Raw genomic sequence first — 18,819 nt, 5'->3', positions numbered from 1 at the left:
TGCGCCACCACCGCCCGGCTGGCTTCTTTCCATTTTAATTAATCTTTCCTGCCTTTTGCTTTTCCCCATACATTCTGTCAGCCTCAGATCTGTTTAGGTGTTTTAGTATTGCACAACTTGAGTATACTTTTACAAATAAGATTATGTGTATTAAATGTTTTCATTTACAGTACATATGATCCAAAAATTTGCTTTAAACTGAAATTTATTGGATTTTTTAATTAAAATCAAGATGAATTAGAATCAGAGAGAAGAGTTGTACAGATTTATTACCTATTTTGTAGCTACAGCTATGGCATTGTTATATAAATATGTTATGTCAAGCAGAAATATCAATAATCTTAAGTGGGCTTTCTCTTATACTTGTAAGCATTATTTTTGTACTAGTCTGAGTTTGTAAGTATTTTATAACATTTATAATACTCATACAAACTATGAATAATGTTCTTAATTTTTTAAGATATTATTTATTTGTTATCATCAAATGAAACTTTTTAAACTAAATCTTAAAAATTCCCTTACAAATTATTCTGAGAACCATTGATACATAAATTTTTATTCCTTAAGACATGAAGTTCCCCAGAGTAAGTGAGCAATGGGAATGTGAATGAGTTATTTTCCATATCACTCCATTTCACCATTTTTTACAGAAGGTACAGTGCATTGTGTTTTGTTGATCTGCTTCAGCAGTACAGGTGAAATCCTAGATTTTCAGAAAACCGTGGAATACTCTCTCTTGCCCATAACATTTGTTTGCTGAGGATTCAGCTTTATTTGAAGGACTAGAGACATTAAGATCTTAACTTGGTAAGATCTGTATTTCACAAGAATAACTCTCCAACCACATTTACATGATTTAACAAGCTAAATTGGAATTCATTGTTTCCATTCATCTTTACAGCTGCATAATTGTGTATGTCTCATCTAATTTCCAGAAAAGTGTGAATAATTAGGGTGTTTGCAGTTTGGGGTGTATTCTTCCATAATGAAGTAACATTCATACAAAAACTCTAGTTTGGCATCTTGTGTTTCCATTAAGAAGTAAATATGACAGTGTTTCACTGTTATTATGTACAAGGTCGGTTTTTCCTGGTGGAAAATGTGATAGAATTAAATTATGATATCATTTTCTGAAGACCATTAAGAGTTTAAGTGAACCTTTGTCTGAACAAGTGCCGCAGCTTTACCAGTAATGATAAAGGACTGGAAACAGTCTCTTAAACCCTAACCTTAATGCTGTGGGAGGTGTAAAAATGTTTTGAACAACTAGCATAAATCTGAGATTTTACTGTTATTCCCTTATTAAAATCATTCAAGAAGACAGTCAATATTTTCAACAGCATTAACTGAAGTCAAAAAAAATGAGCCCAAATGGTGTAATTTGTAAGTGCTGAGTCAGCATAGGTATCCAGAAAGGGGTTAGTCGCTGAGGCCTCGAGATGAGGGAGGACATGGAGAAGGGGTTTCTGAAAGCAGCTGTACAGTTTATCTGACTGGAGTAACAGGCGTTTGCTGGAACATTCTAAAATACTAGACTAGTTAAATTTGACCAAATTATGAACATAACCCAAAAGCTGAACATTTATTTAACATAATTAATTAAGTTACTGTTTCTCATATACACTCTTCAAGGTTTGAAAATGGAACATTTAATCCTCAAGGCAATTTCCAGTCAAATGTATATATAATTAAGGTATCTGTTGCAGGATGAGCATCAAATTAAGTTTGTGTTTAGATATGGGATATGGGTTCTGTTTCCAAGATATCTCATAATTTATGTACAGGTACCCTCAAACACAAAAGATTTTGAATTTGGAAACACTTGTAATTAGGGATCCCCAACCAGAATAAAAGGCATTCCTAAATGAGAAATGTAATGAACTGCATTACTAGTTACATTGTGCTATCTTGATACTCTGCATGTGAGCATACTGTTCACTCTGAGACATTTGTTGGGTGTCCACCAGATGAGAGTCCCTGCCCTCCAAGACCTCCCATTCTTTCTTCTGAGTGGAGTGTGGCAGGAAGCTGTCAGGGAAGTCAAGGGGGGGTTGTGATTTTATTTTTTTCATAGACACTCAGGCCACTAAGATGAAGCTATTTCTGTAGCACTGGTAAGCAAAAGTTAATGCCATTTTACTAAAAAGTTTCAAAGTTGGCTTTTCTTGCAAGAGTGGATTTGCTATAGTGTGAAAGAATACCTGATTTCACATGGCCACCAATGCTCTTTCAGATGAATGCACTGGACAGTCTTGGACAGACTGCTTTGCATAGAGCTGCCTTAGCAGGCCATCTGCAGACCTGCCGCCTCCTGCTAAGTTATGGCTCTGACCCTTCCATCATCTCCCTGCAAGGCTTTACAGCAGCACAGATGGGGAATGAAGCAGTGCAGCAGATTCTAAGTGGTGAGTTCCACTTCCCATTCCCTCACCCCCAGGCTGGGAACCTGACCTGAGTGCTTGCTTCTCACATCTCCCCGTCCTAACTCAACATTAGACGAAGCAGCCTACTGAAAACTCAGGAACCAGATGCGAATGAATTCAATATAGTTATTCTTCTTTCTCACTCACTGGCCTTTGCTTGGGTTCCATCTACTGTAGACAAAGAGAAACATAGAGACAGCTGTAGACTGGTGGTCAAAAGCCTGGCCCCTCTGGTGCCTATAAGCAGTGCACTCAAGCTCTGTAGGCACTGGGCCCGCCCTGTATAGCAGGTACCGTAAGGCACCCTCTATCCAGAAACAAAATTCTTAAGATTATCAATACATGTTACATGATCTAACTATACTTAAAAATCTACATTAAAACTTCCTAAGCATCTATCTTGAAAGATCCTCATATGAGGAGGAAAATGCTAGTAAGCTGCAGACAGCCTTCCAGTTCTTACCTAACAACTTGGGCAGGACACGGCTCAAAGACCAGAACTGACCCACAGATGTTTTCAAGGGCTCCTAAGAATTGCAGCCCAGTAGAGAAGCGCAGAATCTCAAGTACATAGTGGTGGTGATAGGTGTGTGAATGCTGCATGTGGGAAGCAACCTCAAGAAGTAATTCTACAGCCTTACTTTTCCTCCCTCTGCAGTTTACTCTGCTTCAGTCTGTAGATTTGCTGACAGAGATTGTGCATAAAACTGATAGGAAAGCAGGCACTGGCTTCCTAACTCCCAGAATTAGAAGTAACAGCCGACTGAAAACTTAGGAACTAGACGCTAAAGATTCAATCTAGTTACTCGTCTTCTTCACTCATTGAGCTTTCTCCAGTCTTCACCTGGAATATGGACGGAGTTTAGTCTTGAGTATTAAACGCCTGCCTTATACAGAGCAGCAGGCTCTCCACTGCAGAAAGATAATTACCCCCCACCAGGAAATACATCGTTTAAGAACTTCTAATCATTTTACAAATTAGGATTTTCATGAAATATTTTTTTGTGCTTTTTACTGGGAATCAGTCACTACTGAATTTTTCTTTCTGTGAGTTATAACTATAAATTAACAAACATATAGTTACTACATCAATTTCTCACAATGTTGTACATAAATTTTAACAATGGTTAACAAAATGGGGATGAAACATCAAATAAATCCAGCAAATTGGATCCATATAATGCCTTCAAAATGCCTTCAAAGCAAATGCATTTCAAATATGTGATTTCTGGGGAAAATGAAATTGAATATGGAATCATAAATATAAAGTTTCAGTTACTATTATAATTCTACTCTAAAATTGATTTGTGATACATATAGTTAATTAAATGCTTAACTTAGGAAATGGTAGGTAGGACTCAGTTTGCCATATTCATTATTGATCTAGAAAGATAATGCAAAATAGGACTGTCTAAAGTAGGGCCTTTTAAAACCATGGAGAAATGTTGGGTTTTCTTTGTGTTTTGTTTGAGGGTTTTTTTATACTAGTATTTCTACATTCCCAGATCTCTTTTTCCTTTTTAACCTCGAGACACAGTATAAGTTGCCAGTGCTGGTCTTGAACTCACTCTGTAACCTAGACAGGCCTCTATCTGTAATATTCATGCTTCACCTACTTTTTCAGGAGCTGGGATTTGCCTTCCAAGCCCCGAAACAAGTCTGTTCTAAACTTAGTTTTTTAGATTTGTGCAGATGCAGAGCTGCCCAGCTGCTGTCATTATAAGTCAGCATGTTTAACGTTTACTCTTTGACCTTTCCATAGTTCCTAGAAGCATTCTAGCTGGTGCACAAGATATTTCGCTTGACTAGAAAACGACTCTTTCCTAGTCATCCCCATCAGCATGCTGAGATGAGTAACCTAAGGACACAAAGGATGCTTTGCTGAGTTTTCTGTGGCTGGAATCACTCTCATAGAGATGCAGGACAGCCTCACTCACCTGTAAGTGTAGCACACATGCACTGTGAGGATGGAGATGGGGGACCAGAAAGGAGGCGAATACAGGTAGCCAAAAGAATTAGGTTTGATACAATGATTCTAATATGAAGTTGACCAAGATCAACTTGGCAAATATTTTTTGAGTTGCATTTATAAAAGGGAAATATAAATAAGATCAAGGATCTGGTTCTAGTCCTTAGCATCTCCACAGACTAACTAGTACAATATAACACGTTCTTTAAGGAGAAATAATTTTAAAATGTACTTCATTGTCTGAGATATTCTTTTTTCCTCTTTAGTCTTGGTATTTTATCTGCTTTAATCTTAGTATTTTATCTGCTAAGTATTATTAATATGATCAAATAGTTTGTCTTCTATGGAAGAATTCTTTAACTTATCTATAAAAGTCACTCTGCCGAACAAAGCACTATAGGAAAACTAAAGTGTTTCTTCTAAAATCTGAAGCCTTTTGTAGCATCACTTGATCCTCCCACTTGGCCTGTGAACTCAGTATCTCTGATCATGACATAACGTAATCTTAAACTGGAAAGAACTTTGAGGACAAGCACCTCGCAAAAACTAAGCAAAAACTAAGGTAATATGCTGGCTAGAGGGCTCAGAGGTTATAGGTGCTTGCTGAGCAAGCCTGACAACCCGATGGATGGAGAAACCTGACTCCTGATCTCTGGCTTCCATATGTGTTATGGCACGGTATCCTGGACACTAATAATAATAAATAAAAATATCAGAAATCTGAAGTATTCTCCAAAGTTCACATAGAGCCCAGGCCTGTGGTCAGATTTCCTGCCACACACTTCTTTTGTATTGATGTTTGTACATTCTGAAAACCACATTTAACATGAGCATATTGAATTTTTTAAAGACCAGTGTTGAATAAATTTTTGTTATATTTATATTTGATAAATCAAAATATCTGACTTGTATCTAAATGTAATAATCAAACTCAGTATGTTCTGTTTAGCATTGTTATCATATCTCCCAGTTATCCAGGCATTGGAAAGTCTGGAGATGTTTTTGATCTCTTGCTCCAGCTTTGCCTGCTCCCCTTTGAAACAGTCTTTAACCAGAACATTTGATGGCTGAATAGTGGAGCATCAAAGTGCTCCCCGGTGCTAGAATTATTTAAACTGGATGTCAGTAAGGTGTAAATTATCTGAGTAAGTTGGGGAAGTAACCATCACAGATATAGCCATTCTTAATCTCTCTTCCCTCACCAAACAATCTCCTTCCATAACTTCCTATAGTAACCCAAAAGCCAACCTAATCTTTTTTCTTGGATACAGAGAGTACTCCTATCCGCACTTCTGATGTGGACTATCGACTCCTGGAGGCCTCAAAAGCTGGGGACTTAGAAACTGTGAAGGTAAACTAGTGCCTTTACTCTTACTGTTGGAATCTTCTACCCAGTTCATTTGTATGCATTTACTACTCAAAACAAACTTTAAAAAAATTAAAAACAATTGATGGTATATCTAGACAGGAGAGTTCTCTGCCACTAAGATTTTCCCACTTTGTGCCTTGTAGCACCTAAACCATAAAAAATAAGATATGCATGCATACAATTTTATTACATCAGATGTAATAAAATTAGAATTTCTGTGTGCATGCGTGCACATGTGCAGTGGTACATGTGTGGAAGGGACAACTTTCTAGAGTTAGTTTTCTTTTTCCACCATGGGGAACCTGGGAAATGAATTCAAGCTGTCTGGTTTGGTGGCAAGTGCCTTTACCCATGAGCCATTTTGCTGGCCTGGAATATAAATTTTTAATTTATATGTTTGTATGCAGGTCGGCAGTATATGCTTTTAAGTTTCTAAACGATACATTCACAATAAAGGAAAATTTAATTTTGATAGTGGAATATAAATGTCCAAAGAATACATACAAATTGAAAATTCATTCTGGTGTATTTCTTTCTGAAAAGACTAAGAAATTATTAGAAGCTAACTGGGTGTGGTAGCTCATGCCTTTCACCCCCTTGGAAAGCTGAGGCATGAGCATTGCCGTGAGTTCTGGGATAGTCTGCACTATATGAGTGATATTCTACCTCTTCTTTCCCCACCACCACCTCCTGGGAGGAAGGGAAGAGAGAGAATTAGAGGGAGAAGGGAAGGAAAAGGTTGTTCACTGTATAAAGTGTGTTAAAATTTGAAAAACAGGATATACGGTTTCTTTGGCATTCAGCCAGAAAAGAATAGAATCAAGAGCTTGTAGGTTCTAAAAAGCAAGTTTCTCTTGACCCACATTCAAGGAGACTTAGTTTCTCTAGTTCCTTGTGGTCAAGTTGATATGAGCAAAGAACAGCCAGGTGTACTGTAAAAATTCATGTGTGATGAGATTGACACAGAAGAGGCAGGAGGCTCCATTTGCTGCCCTTGGGGGTTTCTGTTGGATTGGTCTAGGGCATGCTGACAAAGACTAAATTCCTCTATCTATATCTATCTACCTATATATCTATCTACTGAGAGTGTCTGTGGTCACTGTACTGACAAACGGAGTGGGGATTCTCCTTTGGAGCATTTTGAAACAGTATGCAGCCCAGACTGTCCTCAAACTCACTGTGTAACCCAGATTTAATTTGGACCTCCCAAATTAAAGATCCTCCCACCTCACCCTCCCCAGCTCTGGGATTTTAGGTGTGCTTCACTATGTCTGGCTATGGTGCTGATTTTTAACATTTTAATTGCCTCATCCCGAGAATATTTGCTAGTAGTGATCTAAATGCTACACAATTTTAGAGAAAAATCTGTGAATGATTGTTAATGGTGTTGTTTCTGTCTCTGTGTCTGTGTACATCACAAAAGCAACTCTGCAGCCCACAGAATGTGAATTGCAGAGATCTGGAGGGCCGGCATTCTACACCCCTACACTTTGCTGCAGGCTATAACCGTGTGTCTGTTGTGGAGTACCTTCTACACCATGGAGCTGATGTCCATGCCAAAGACAAAGGGTATGTGTTCAAATCCAGGTCTTTGGGCTTCATTTTCCTCATATTTAATCTATTTATATATTTTTAGCATAAAATTACATATTTTTTACCTACAGAACATAACTGCTTTCTTTAGAACAAGAAAATTTACAAATGACAGATACTCCCTTTTGAAATATTGTGTTTTGGTTTTGTAGGTGCTTTCCCCACTTAAACAATATACATGTTTCACTTAAATCATGATTTAAACAAACACACAGTATAGAAAGACAAGGGTCATTCATCCCACCTTCTAAAGATGCAAAGTGAGCAGTTTGCCTGTAATTCTCCAGCTTTATCTTTGGTTGTATACACCAACTGTGAATCCCTTGGATAGTGCGCACTTAGCACCTCTGAATTTGCACTGTGCAGTAGATAGGCGAGGGTGCTGTTCGATGGTCTGCTTTGATCTTCACCTGGTCTCCCAGTAGGAGATATGTGTGGGACGCCTTCTAACTTGGTGCATCCCTTTCATGCCTGTGTGTAGGATTTTATTTCATTTGTGAATGTTTTCATGTAATTTGTAATTTATGTTCATCTTCTCATATCTTTTTGCTATGAAAAATAGATGATTTCTGCCAAAAATTTAATCCATGCCAGAATCATCAGTGTTAATAGAAGTATAATTCTATTTCTACCAGTTTAAATTGTATTTTTATATTAGATGAATTATTTGACAAACCAGGTAAAACTTTTCAAACAGCTGCTTAGAAATGTAAGAAGAATATTTTAGCCGGAAGATTTTTCATAGTCTGAGTTAATTTTGCACCTGCTCAGATAAACCAGCCGTATTCTGTGCACTTGCTCTGCATAGAGCTATCAGTGAAATTGCATGACTTAGGCTTCAGGCAACCATTATGTGTTTATCTTTCTAAAGTAATGCACCAGACATGATGATTTGCGAACATCATCACTAGTTGTTCCAAAATACTGTAGTGCATTGGAGAGCAGCCAGTGTGCTCCTATGACTCATTGTAGTACCAGCATATTTCAATAAAGCCATCATTTCAGAGGACACTGGTTTCTAGCTAGAACGGCACTGGTATCTTGGTTTTAATGTGTCCTACATCAACTAAAACTGATCTTCAGTGCACTGATTTGAAAGTCTGTCTTTTTGAGCTGCCTTTGAGAATGTCACCTGGTTTCTGTGAAAACGTGGTCATCTACAAGTTTCCTTAGGAAACAAGGGTGCTAGGTTCTCTTACCTGAGTAGAATTTATAACAGAGAGCCTTTATTTCCCTTGGTGAATTCTCTTCTTATGGGGGAAAGGGTTAGAGTTTGAGATGAAGGTTTCTCTCTAGTCTGGCCCCCTGAAAATTGCTATGTGTAGACCAGGATGATCACAAACCCACAGAGATCTTCTGCCTCTCCTCCTAAGTGCTGGGATTAAGGTATGAACCACCACTGGGATCAAATTTGAGTTTTCATTGCTTGGTATGTCAACATTTTAAGTTGTACAGAGAAACCATTACTGAAACGTTATGAGTTAAAAAATAACTAAAACAAATGGTGAAACTTGTCAACTAAATAAGTAGATGTCCTGTATATTTTATGTATTGCATATTACATTATTGCATATTATGCATCATATAAGTATGCTAAGAATTTTCATTAATAAAATCAAAGTCAAAGAAAATCTGAGAGATGATAAAAAAAAGATTGGTTAGTATTTGTGCTGATATTTTGTAGTGTACAGACCTTTGCATTGCTAGGATAAAAGTAAGAATTGAAAGGATTATGTTAAACAGGCCCAATGTCCCAACTGCTTGGGAGACTAAGGCAGTAGGATTTGAAATCAGTGCCTGCTTGGTTTATAGAATGAGTTCAAGAATATCTGTCTTAAAATAGAAAAGGCTAGGTGTGTAGCTCAGTGGTTGAGTACCCTAGCATGCATGAAACCCTGGGTTTTATCCCAGCACTACTCAAAAAACTGTATTGTGATTACATTTTATTCTGTGAGTATATATATCTACATGTATTTCAAGACTAATGATTGCTGTAGTATAAGATTTTATATTGGAATTTTTTTAATTATTAATGTTTGAGTTGGTGAGGTGGCTTAGCAGGTAAAGACACCCACTGTGCAAGCCTGTTGACCTGAGTTCAAACCCTAGAACATGCATAAAGGGGATGGGAGGAGCTGACTCAGAGTTGTCCTCTGACCTCCACGTGTGCCATGGTACCATACCTACTGCACAGTAAATAAAAATTGTTAGTCCTGCCTAGAAATGGGAGTCCATATCTAAGAGACCAAAGAGGAAGCATTTCTTTTTGAGCAGATGTTCAATGTACCCAATCCCATAGAAAGAGGAGGAGTTGAGGCAGAGTCTCATTTAACCTGTGCTGGGTTGAAAACCCATCTGTAGCTGAGGATGCCCTCAAACTCCTGCTTTTACCTCCCGAGTACTAAGATTATAGACATGTACCACCACATCCAGAAAAAGAGCATTTTATTATGTTATTTTAGCTGAAAGATCTGATGTGCTTTATAACTCTAATTTTCTTTTGTTTAGTGGCCTGGTTCCTCTTCACAATGCCTGCTCCTATGGACACTACGAGGTAGCTGAGCTCTTGGTGAGGCATGGAGCTTCCGTCAATGTGGCAGACTTGTGGAAATTTACCCCTCTCCATGAAGCGGCAGCCAAGGGAAAATATGAAATCTGCAAGCTCCTTCTAAAAGTATGTAGATATGGAGCAGCTGCCTGGCTTTAGTTATTGCTTGAAATTAAGAGTATTGGGATCTATTGAAAACAAGTGCTAAGGAGACCATCCATTTCCAGGTGACGTCATGATACTTACATAGTGTTTGACAGGCCTTTCTGAGTAGATTCAATAGAGGTCATGTTATTAAAGAAGGTTTTGGGAAGAACTGATTTAATTTGCATGGCTTATCTAATATAGCACCAATATTAGGAAAAATACCCTAGAAACCTCTTCACTCATGTTGCTGTTTGCAATACAGTTACTATCGCTACCCTCAAAGCTAATGATAACTCAGCTTTCTAAATATCACATACACTTGTTCGTCATGGAAGACAACTGTGTGGTTTCCCATCTTAACCAGAGAAAAATTATTCATTATTCCTGTTACATGTAAGCACATTTTATGTTTTTATTTGACATAGTTAATACCATAAATATATATGGCAAATATTAACACTAATTAGTTTTAAAAAGCAAATCACTTTTAGTTCATTATTAATTCATTGTCTACTTGAATATTGGGGTTTATTTGTTTAAAACAAAGTCTTACTCTATAGCCCTGACTGGCCTGGAACTTACAGAGACCTGCCTGCCTCTGCCTCACAAATTCTGGGATTACAGGTGTGTGCCACCACACCTGTGATTTCCACAGTAAGTCAGCAACTGTCTGTGTCAGGGTTATAGTAAAAATTCTTGGTCCTCAGGTGTAAATAAATCATGAAATACATTTTTAAAGCTATGATACTTTTTTTAACCAATGTCATTTAGAGTTCAGTAGTTTTAGGGGGGGGGGGGGTTCAACCTGAAGATCTGGAGAGCAAAGCAGTCAAGCACTAGAAAGACCTTTTATCTCTACCAAATCATCAGACTGAAGGGTGAAATCCTGTCTCCAGGAATTCTCAGACTCTGCACTCCACTGAGTTCCTGTCTCTCCCCTCTTATATTCCTCTCTCTGCCCACCAATGTTGCTCCTGTCTCCAGTGTCCCTAGTGCTGGAATTAAAGGCGTGTGATCCCAAGTGTTTGGATCACCTTTGTGTAAGATCTGTTTCTCTTTTAGACAGATTCAATCTTGCATAGCCCAGGGTGGCCTTGAACTTACTAGCCTCTGTCTCTCCCGAGTCCTTGAATTAAAGGTGTGTGCCACCACTCCCTGGCCAGTATAGCTTTGCCCTCTGATCTTCAGGTAAGCTTTATTTATTAAAACACAAATAATATACCATTATAGCCACCCAGGTGGGTTTAAGTGTTTTTCTTTTTCTTTTTAATGATGCTGCCTAAATATCTTTATGCAATTTGAGTTAGGGCTATAATTCAGTGGTGGATTGCTTGCCTACCAAGTGTAAGGCCCTAGTTTTATCACTAAAACTCTTTGTTTGTGGAAGGGGGCATGTAATTAAGTCTGGCCAAAATTAACATCTATAAAATTATAAAAAGTGAAAGAGATTTCAGAGGTAACTTCAAGTCTCTTGGAAAGCTTGTCACAAAAGAACAGAAGATACCCACTACCCTCCCAGCTTCACTGTCACCCTGCTAGTTAGTACTTAGCAAGATTTGGGTCACTTTTCTAAGTCGTTACAAAATACGCAGAATTTAGATTCCTGTTTTCGTTTTTTTTTGGGGGGGGGGGGGGCGTTCTCTGTGGCTTTGGAGCCTGTCCTGGAACTAGCTCTGTAGACCAGGCTGGTCTCGAACTCATAGAGATCTGCCTGCCTCTGCCTCTCGAGTGCTGGGATTAAAGGCGTGTGCCACCACCGCCCAGCTTAGATTCCTGTTTTCAAGGTGCATGTAGAATAGATTTTTTTTTTTCTGACAAGCCAGGGATAGATAGCAAATTAAATGATGTATATGGTACCTGCCCACTTGCAAACAAACAGTCACCATTCGGTTTGTCTTACAGCATGGAGCAGATCCAACCAAGAAAAATAGAGATGGAAATACACCACTAGATCTGGTCAAAGAAGGAGACACAGATATTCAGGACCTACTGAGGGGGGATGCCGCACTGTTGGATGCTGCCAAGAAGGGCTGCCTGGCCAGAGTACAGAAGCTTTGTACCCCAGAGAATATCAACTGCAGAGACACCCAGGGCAGAAACTCAACTCCTCTGCACCTGGCAGGTAAGTGTCACTGTGTGTCATCCATGGTCCTTTTTAATATGCAGTTAAACACTGCTAAATGTGTGCCAGGTGCTTAACCACCTGGCTTGCATGGTGAAAGAGCATTGGTGAGATAGCCCATCAGGTAAAGGTGCTTGCCACCAAGCTTCTCAACCCGAGTTCAGTTCCCGGAACTCATGTGGACAACTGAGAATCAACACCTGTAGATTGTCATGTTCTAAGAACTCCAAACTCATGTTTGGTGCCTGCAATGCCTGTGAAAGAGATTGGCATATATTGTACACTTTAGTAAAGACTCAATTATGTGAAGATAGTATTAGCCTTTGAGGAAAAAAAAATAAAATCTTAGCCGGGCAGTGGTGGCGCACGCCTTTAATCCCAGCACTCGGGAGGCAGAGGCAGGCGGATCTCTGTGAGTTCGAGACCAGCCTGGTCTACAAGAGCTAGTTCCAGGACAGGCTTCAAAACCACAGAGAAACCCTGTCTCGAAAAACCAAAATAAATAAATAAATAAAAAATAAAATCTTAAATTTTTCTGGTCTTTATTTATGCATGTGTGGGAGTTGTAATCGTTTCTCTTGACCTGACATGTCCCTTCGTACTCTTAACAGCAGGCTACAATAACCTGGAAGTAGCTGAGTACCTTCTAGAGCATGGAGCTGATGTTAATGCCCAGGACAAAGGAGGTTTAATTCCACTTCACAATGCAGCATCTTATGGGGTGAGCATGACATAGTGAACATCTAGAAACCTTCCCTGGCATTTAATTCTTTGCTAAATATGCATTACATGTTAAGGAACAGATTTCTAACCAGCAGCATAGCTGAGTGCGTTTTAACCATCTATGTAAGTTTTGTGACACTTTCCCTTGTAATTCCTCTTTGAAGAATACCCACACTTTTGCAAGCATTCTGTCTCTGGCACATTATCTCACACAGTAATTGGTGTGTAATGGGTCATGTATAAATCTTACCTCTACCTCGGACAGATTTTAGAACTTATTGTAGTTGCTTATGCTTATCTCTAGAATCTTAAAAGTGTCAAGCCAAGTAGTTAAGCAATTCACACATAGTTTAATAGCATTCTGCTGAGGGAGTACCCTCCCAAGTGAAAGTGAGAAGCCATCTTTCCAGGCACTGTAACTGTTCACAGGGAAGAGAAGATGCTCAGGCCTGGTGCATTGCGTAGAAATAAGTCATACGTGAAGAATGCTCCCGTGCCTGTCTGGTTTTGCACATCTCCATCTTGGACATAAATCCCCAGTTATCTAGCAGTTCCTGTATACCAGGTTCCCCCCGCTGTTCATTTTCATACAACCTACTTTGTAAATGCCACAGTCTTGCTTTCCTTTTCTTTCTGCAAAAAGAGAAAACTGAAGAGCATTGCCTACTGTTTCTGTTGTGACACTGTTCTCAAATGCCAGCTTTGAGCTCTGGCTGCTCTTTGGATCTGCATTTTTTTTAAAAAGCCACCTCAGTTTTTTCAAACAGAGAGACAAACACATGTTTAAGATGCTTAAAGGAAAATTACAAGTTTTATGAGAATTTTTTATGATAATGGGCCTTATTCTGCTTAATATCCTTTATATTATAATGTGTTAGGTATTATTAATCTGTACATACAAAGGACAGTTAATTTCTGTACTATTAATAAATATAAAAGTGTTGGTATTTTTTCCTTACCCAAAGCCTGTGATTTTATAAGAGTAAGTCATTTGGCTGGTTTGTTTTCTTTCTCATTTTGCAGTGTTTTCCCTCAAAGGGATGTTACTTGAAGGTTGCATGCTGTCGTTGTTGTAAAAACTACATACAATTAAATGGCTTTAGTTATAGCTCATATTTCTCTCCTATTTCCCATCTTTTTAAAATTTAGTCCCCTGTCTTTATGCCATTTGTCACTCTCAGCATTTTGTGATGCAGCTCAAGCTAAAACCCATCAAACTAGACACTCTGCGGCAGAGTCAGCCCCTCGTCTAAGCTCCTCACTCAGTCCTCTGCTGTCACAGGAGACCAGAGCTAAGCTGCAGCCTCTTTGTGCATTTAACCCTCATTTTTTTGCTACTATTATTTGCCCTAGTGGTATAGCTACCTAAAAAGAACTGAAAAGCCTAAGAGTTGTAATTCAGCTCTGCTTGGGCAATACTCCTTCTTCTTAATTGGTCTTTTAGATATTTGCCAGCCAATTTAGCAAGCATGTAATTGGTTTCACTAAACACACACTGTAGATTCAATAGGAAGAATGTTTAACAATACATACTGAATACACAGCTCACTTTCAAACCCACATACATACAAACTATAACTTCTCTTGGACTATATGATTTTGGAAGTCTTTGCCAATTAGTCTACCAAATTGCATTACTCTTTTAATAAAACACAGGAAGCACAGTTTAAGTATATTATATGATTTTAGGAATGGCTTTAAATTATCCCGTGTTTTGGATTGACTGGATAGAAGTGCTTTTCCAACACATCCTTGGAATGAAAGAAGACAGTTGGAGTTTTATTTTGTTTGAAGTGATTTTGATACAATCAGCTTTCATGTTAGAAGTCTGCACATAAACTGCAAAATTAATTTTATAATGTTCTCGTAATTCCCCAAAGGGTTTTCAAAGTAGCCTGATCTCAGAAGAACCCTGGTTTCATTGTGTCCCTCCCCTTCATATTATTGGCAGTGGGAAATCTTCCTTAGGAATTACCTGATCTTTACTTTTGGAAAAACTAGTTTTAAGTCAGCCTGAGCTACATGAGACCCAGTCTCAGAAAACAAAAACAAACAGAAGGGCAAGAGAATCGTTTTGGGAAGACAAGTCCAAAACACAGTAGAGGGGCTGGGTGTGTCTTTGTTTTAAGAAGAAATTTCTATTAAGGATGAGAACACAGGCCTGGAAGGAATTGTTAAATAGAAACAAGGATACTTGATGGAACTCGACTTGGTGGTTTTCTTAAGCCTCTTTGTTTTCTTGATTTTCCCAGCATGTTGACATAGCGGCGCTACTGATAAAATACAACACATGTGTAAACGCGACAGACAAGTGGGCCTTTACTCCGCTTCATGAAGCGGCCCAGAAAGGAAGGACACAGTTGTGTGCCCTACTCCTAGCACATGGTGCAGACCCAACCATGAAGAACCAGGAAGGTCAGACACCTTTAGATCTGGCAACGGTAAGTGCTTGTGGCAGCTGTGGTTATTGTTCACTAGGATGTCAGGCCTGACACTGCCTTCCAGTGCTCACCTGGCAGTTCATTTGGCAGATTTGGTGTTCTTCCTGAAAATCTTAGCGGAAGCCACATGTGCCCTGGGTTCCTTTTGTACTTCTGGGATATCTCATGTGTCATGAGCCCCTTTAGCTTTCTATGCCAGTTGCCTAACTTGCAGCTCTCATTCACAGCCACCACAACGTTACATGCCTCTAACCAAAAGCAAGTGTCAATTTCCGTGCCTGGTAGTCTTTAAAAAAATCACAAAATGCTTGGTGCTTAGTGAAAGACTTAACATTTATAATGTTTTTGTGTTTTCTTTAATTATTATTTTAGGCTGATGATATCCGAGCTTTGCTGATAGATGCCATGCCCCCAGAGGCCTTGCCTACCTGTTTTAAACCTCAAGCAACTGTGGTTAGTGCCTCTCTGATCTCACCAGCGTCCACCCCCTCCTGCCTCTCTGCTGCCAGCAGCATAGATAACCTGACTGGCCCTTTGGCGGAGCTGGCTGTAGGAGGGGCCTCCAATGCAGGGGATGGCGCTGCCGGTGCAGAAAGGAAAGAAGGAGAAGGTGGGTAATGCTTCTTGGGTTAAATTTTTTAGTGGGTCAGTTACTTTTTTCTTTTGGTTATTAAAAACTTAAAGATAGTCTCTCTTAACCATTATGAGTTCAAGGACATCCTGGACTACATGGTAAGACCCTATCAAAGATGGGGATGGGGTATGAGAGGAAAAGGGAAGGAGTAAGGAAATAAGGACTTGATAACCAGCACCGACGTAAAAAGCTGGGTACAGTGGCTGAGTAGTCCCAGTACTGAAGAGGCAAAGGCGAGAGGATCCCTGCGACTTGCTGGCCAGCCAGTTTAGAACCAGGTCCAGTAAGAGACTCTCCAGAAAGTGGGTGGATGGATGAATAGATAGATGGATGGATGAATAAATGAGATCCAGGTTCAGTAAGAGACTCTCTAGAAAATGGATGGATGGATAGATAGGTGGATGGATGGATGGGCAGGCAGGTGGGCTAGTGGGTGGACAGATGGACAAACAGGTGGATGGATGGATAGATAATGAGGAAGACACTCAACATTGACCTCTGGCCTCCACAGACACAAACATGTTTACACACATATACTATACACACAGAAATAAAGTAATTTTTAAAAAGAATAAACCAGAACAATAGCTGCTACTTTTTGACTTTTTCTTTTTTAATACATTAAAAGTATTTTATCAGAGCCGGGCGATGGTGGCGCACGCCTTTAATCCCAGCACTCGGGAGGCAGAGGCAGGCGGATCTCTGTGAGTTCGAGACCAGCCTGGTCTACAGAGCTAGTTCCAGGACAGGCTCCAAAGCCACAGAGAAACCCTGTCTCGAAAAACCAAAAAAAAAAAAAAGTATTTTATCAGATCTGGGCTGGAGTACAGACGCTGCTTTTAAACTAGACCAGAGGACCTAGTTTAGTTCCCAGCACCCACATTGGGTAGCTCACAACCCCCTTTACTTCATCTGAGGACTTCAGTGTCCTCTTACAGCTTCCAGGGACACCTGGACTCAACCTGTGTATACTCACACATAAACACACAACTAAAAATAGTAAAATCTTTAAATATTATATAAAATAATATTGTTATACTAAAAATTAATAGATTTGTTATATATCTTACAATATATAAACCTATATTTTAGTTCTATACTTTGTATGTTTTAGAATTAATATGAGTATTATTCTATTGCTATGCCAAAGATAAAATTCAGAATAACTTGAAGTACTTAAGTTAAATATATGTATTTGGCATTATTTTATATCATGTAAAATCATCTGTATAAGCAAAGGTCAAGAAATAGGGTTATGCCAGGTAATGGTGGTATACTCCTTCAATCCCAGCACTTGGGAGGCAGAGGTAGGCAGATCTCTGTGAGTTCAAGCCAACCTGGTTTACAGAGTGAGTTCCAGAACAGCCATGGCTGTTACCCAGAGAAACCCTGTCTTGAAAATGGGTAAGTGAGTGAATGAATGAAAATAAAGAATTGAGTTATATGGAAATGCTGAAACCTTCCATAGAATTAGAAAATTCTAAGAGATTTAAATGTTTCTGTTTTAGTTGCGGGTCTTGATATGAATATCAGCCAATTCCTTAAAAGCCTTGGCCTTGAGCATCTCCGGGATATCTTTGAAACAGAGCAGGTAAATTCTTGTGTACTTTTTCAGCTATTGAGTTATTTATTACCACACATCTTTTTATTTGAACTTGCAGCTATTTGTTTTCTGTATTACATATCCTCTTTATTTTGTGGCCTAACGTGTTCCACAATCTGCCTCATGCGTAATCTATTTGTTTCAGGTATGTTTGCACTATGTTAGCTGTCTGTGATGTTGCTGGAAAAGCCAGGGAACCCAATACTCTATGCATCTCCCCATCTATCTGACAGTTGGGAGACCTATCCTTTCTCTTTATGAGCAGTCTTTCTCAGTGGATTGTCACATCAAGTTAGACCCTGAGAAGTGAGGGTACAGGCTATTGGGAGAACACTTGGTGAACTTAGATCAAGAAACTGCCTCAATGATACTGTTTTATTTTGTCTTGAGTTTTTTGTTTCCAAAAGACACTGGCACTTATGTCCTCATCTCGTGTGTTCACTAGTGAGAACTCTTCTGTTTGCTGGACTGTGTTGTCGAGGATAATAAGTTTCTACTGCTGTGTTCCGTGAGAACACGGAAGATGAAATTGAGTTTAGTGTTACTGCTGGAGAAAGGGAGAGGCACTTAGAGCCCAGTACATCATTCTCCCAGTTGTAGAGTTACCTCCTTACACCATGTCAGCCTTTCTGGCAGGGAAATAGACTATCGTAGTTCATGTTTTTTTAAAATCTATCCATCTTCAGGAACATCTGCAGATCCCTTTGTTTTGTGACTTGTGGTCCACAATCTGCCCCATGCACAGAAGTCTGTTCTTTAGTAGGTATGTGCTCTGAGTTCAGTAGAGCTACATGACAGGTGCCTAACAGGAATCGCTTTTCTCAGGAGACTGAAATCCAGTTGTCAAGGTGCACCCCCTGCAGCCATTCTAGAATAGTCTTCTCCCTGCCCTTCCTGCCCCCTTGATTTATGGTCTCACCACACCAGTCTCTGCTGCTGTTGTCACATTGCCTTGTCCTGTTCTACGCCTTCTCATGTGCCTCTTACTGGGACACTTCCTTTAAACTTGGGTCCTCCTGGGTGTTTCCTGGTCTCAAGATCTTAATTTAAGCACTTAGAGACAACTTATTGCAAAAAGTGTTAACTTGTTTGGAACTTATCCCTTCTAGGGAGAAGGGCCTCCTTTTTGTTTTCGTTGTTGTTTTGTTTTTATTTTAGTTTTTGTTTTTCCAAGACAGGGTTTCTTCGTGTAGTCCTGACTGTACTGGAATTAGCTCTGTAGATCAGGCACAAAGATCTGCCTGCCT

General features: G+C 39.3%; 1 protein-coding gene across 1 annotated transcript in view; it reads left to right on the top strand.

Moving 5' to 3' along the window:
- Nucleotides 1-18,819, top strand: part of Tnks (tankyrase) — a 158,552-nt gene that overhangs the window by 118,472 nt on the left and 21,261 nt on the right. Inside the window, exons 12-20 of the mRNA XM_005362522.2 lie at nt 2,234-2,405; nt 5,664-5,743; nt 7,185-7,330; nt 9,863-10,028; nt 11,952-12,171; nt 12,783-12,892; nt 15,147-15,335; nt 15,708-15,945; nt 17,478-17,560. Coding sequence (XP_005362579.1) covers nt 2,234-2,405; nt 5,664-5,743; nt 7,185-7,330; nt 9,863-10,028; nt 11,952-12,171; nt 12,783-12,892; nt 15,147-15,335; nt 15,708-15,945; nt 17,478-17,560 — 1,404 coding nt within the window. The remainder of the gene's footprint in view (nt 1-2,233; nt 2,406-5,663; nt 5,744-7,184; nt 7,331-9,862; nt 10,029-11,951; nt 12,172-12,782; nt 12,893-15,146; nt 15,336-15,707; nt 15,946-17,477; nt 17,561-18,819) is intronic.

Source organism: Microtus ochrogaster, linkage group LG7_11 (assembly GCF_000317375.1).
Source record: "Microtus ochrogaster isolate Prairie Vole_2 linkage group LG7_11, MicOch1.0, whole genome shotgun sequence".
In the NCBI taxonomy this organism is placed as follows: domain Eukaryota; kingdom Metazoa; phylum Chordata; class Mammalia; order Rodentia; family Cricetidae; genus Microtus; species Microtus ochrogaster.
Note: the sequence above shows the minus strand (reverse complement) of the source record. Positions and strands in the feature narration are given on the sequence as shown.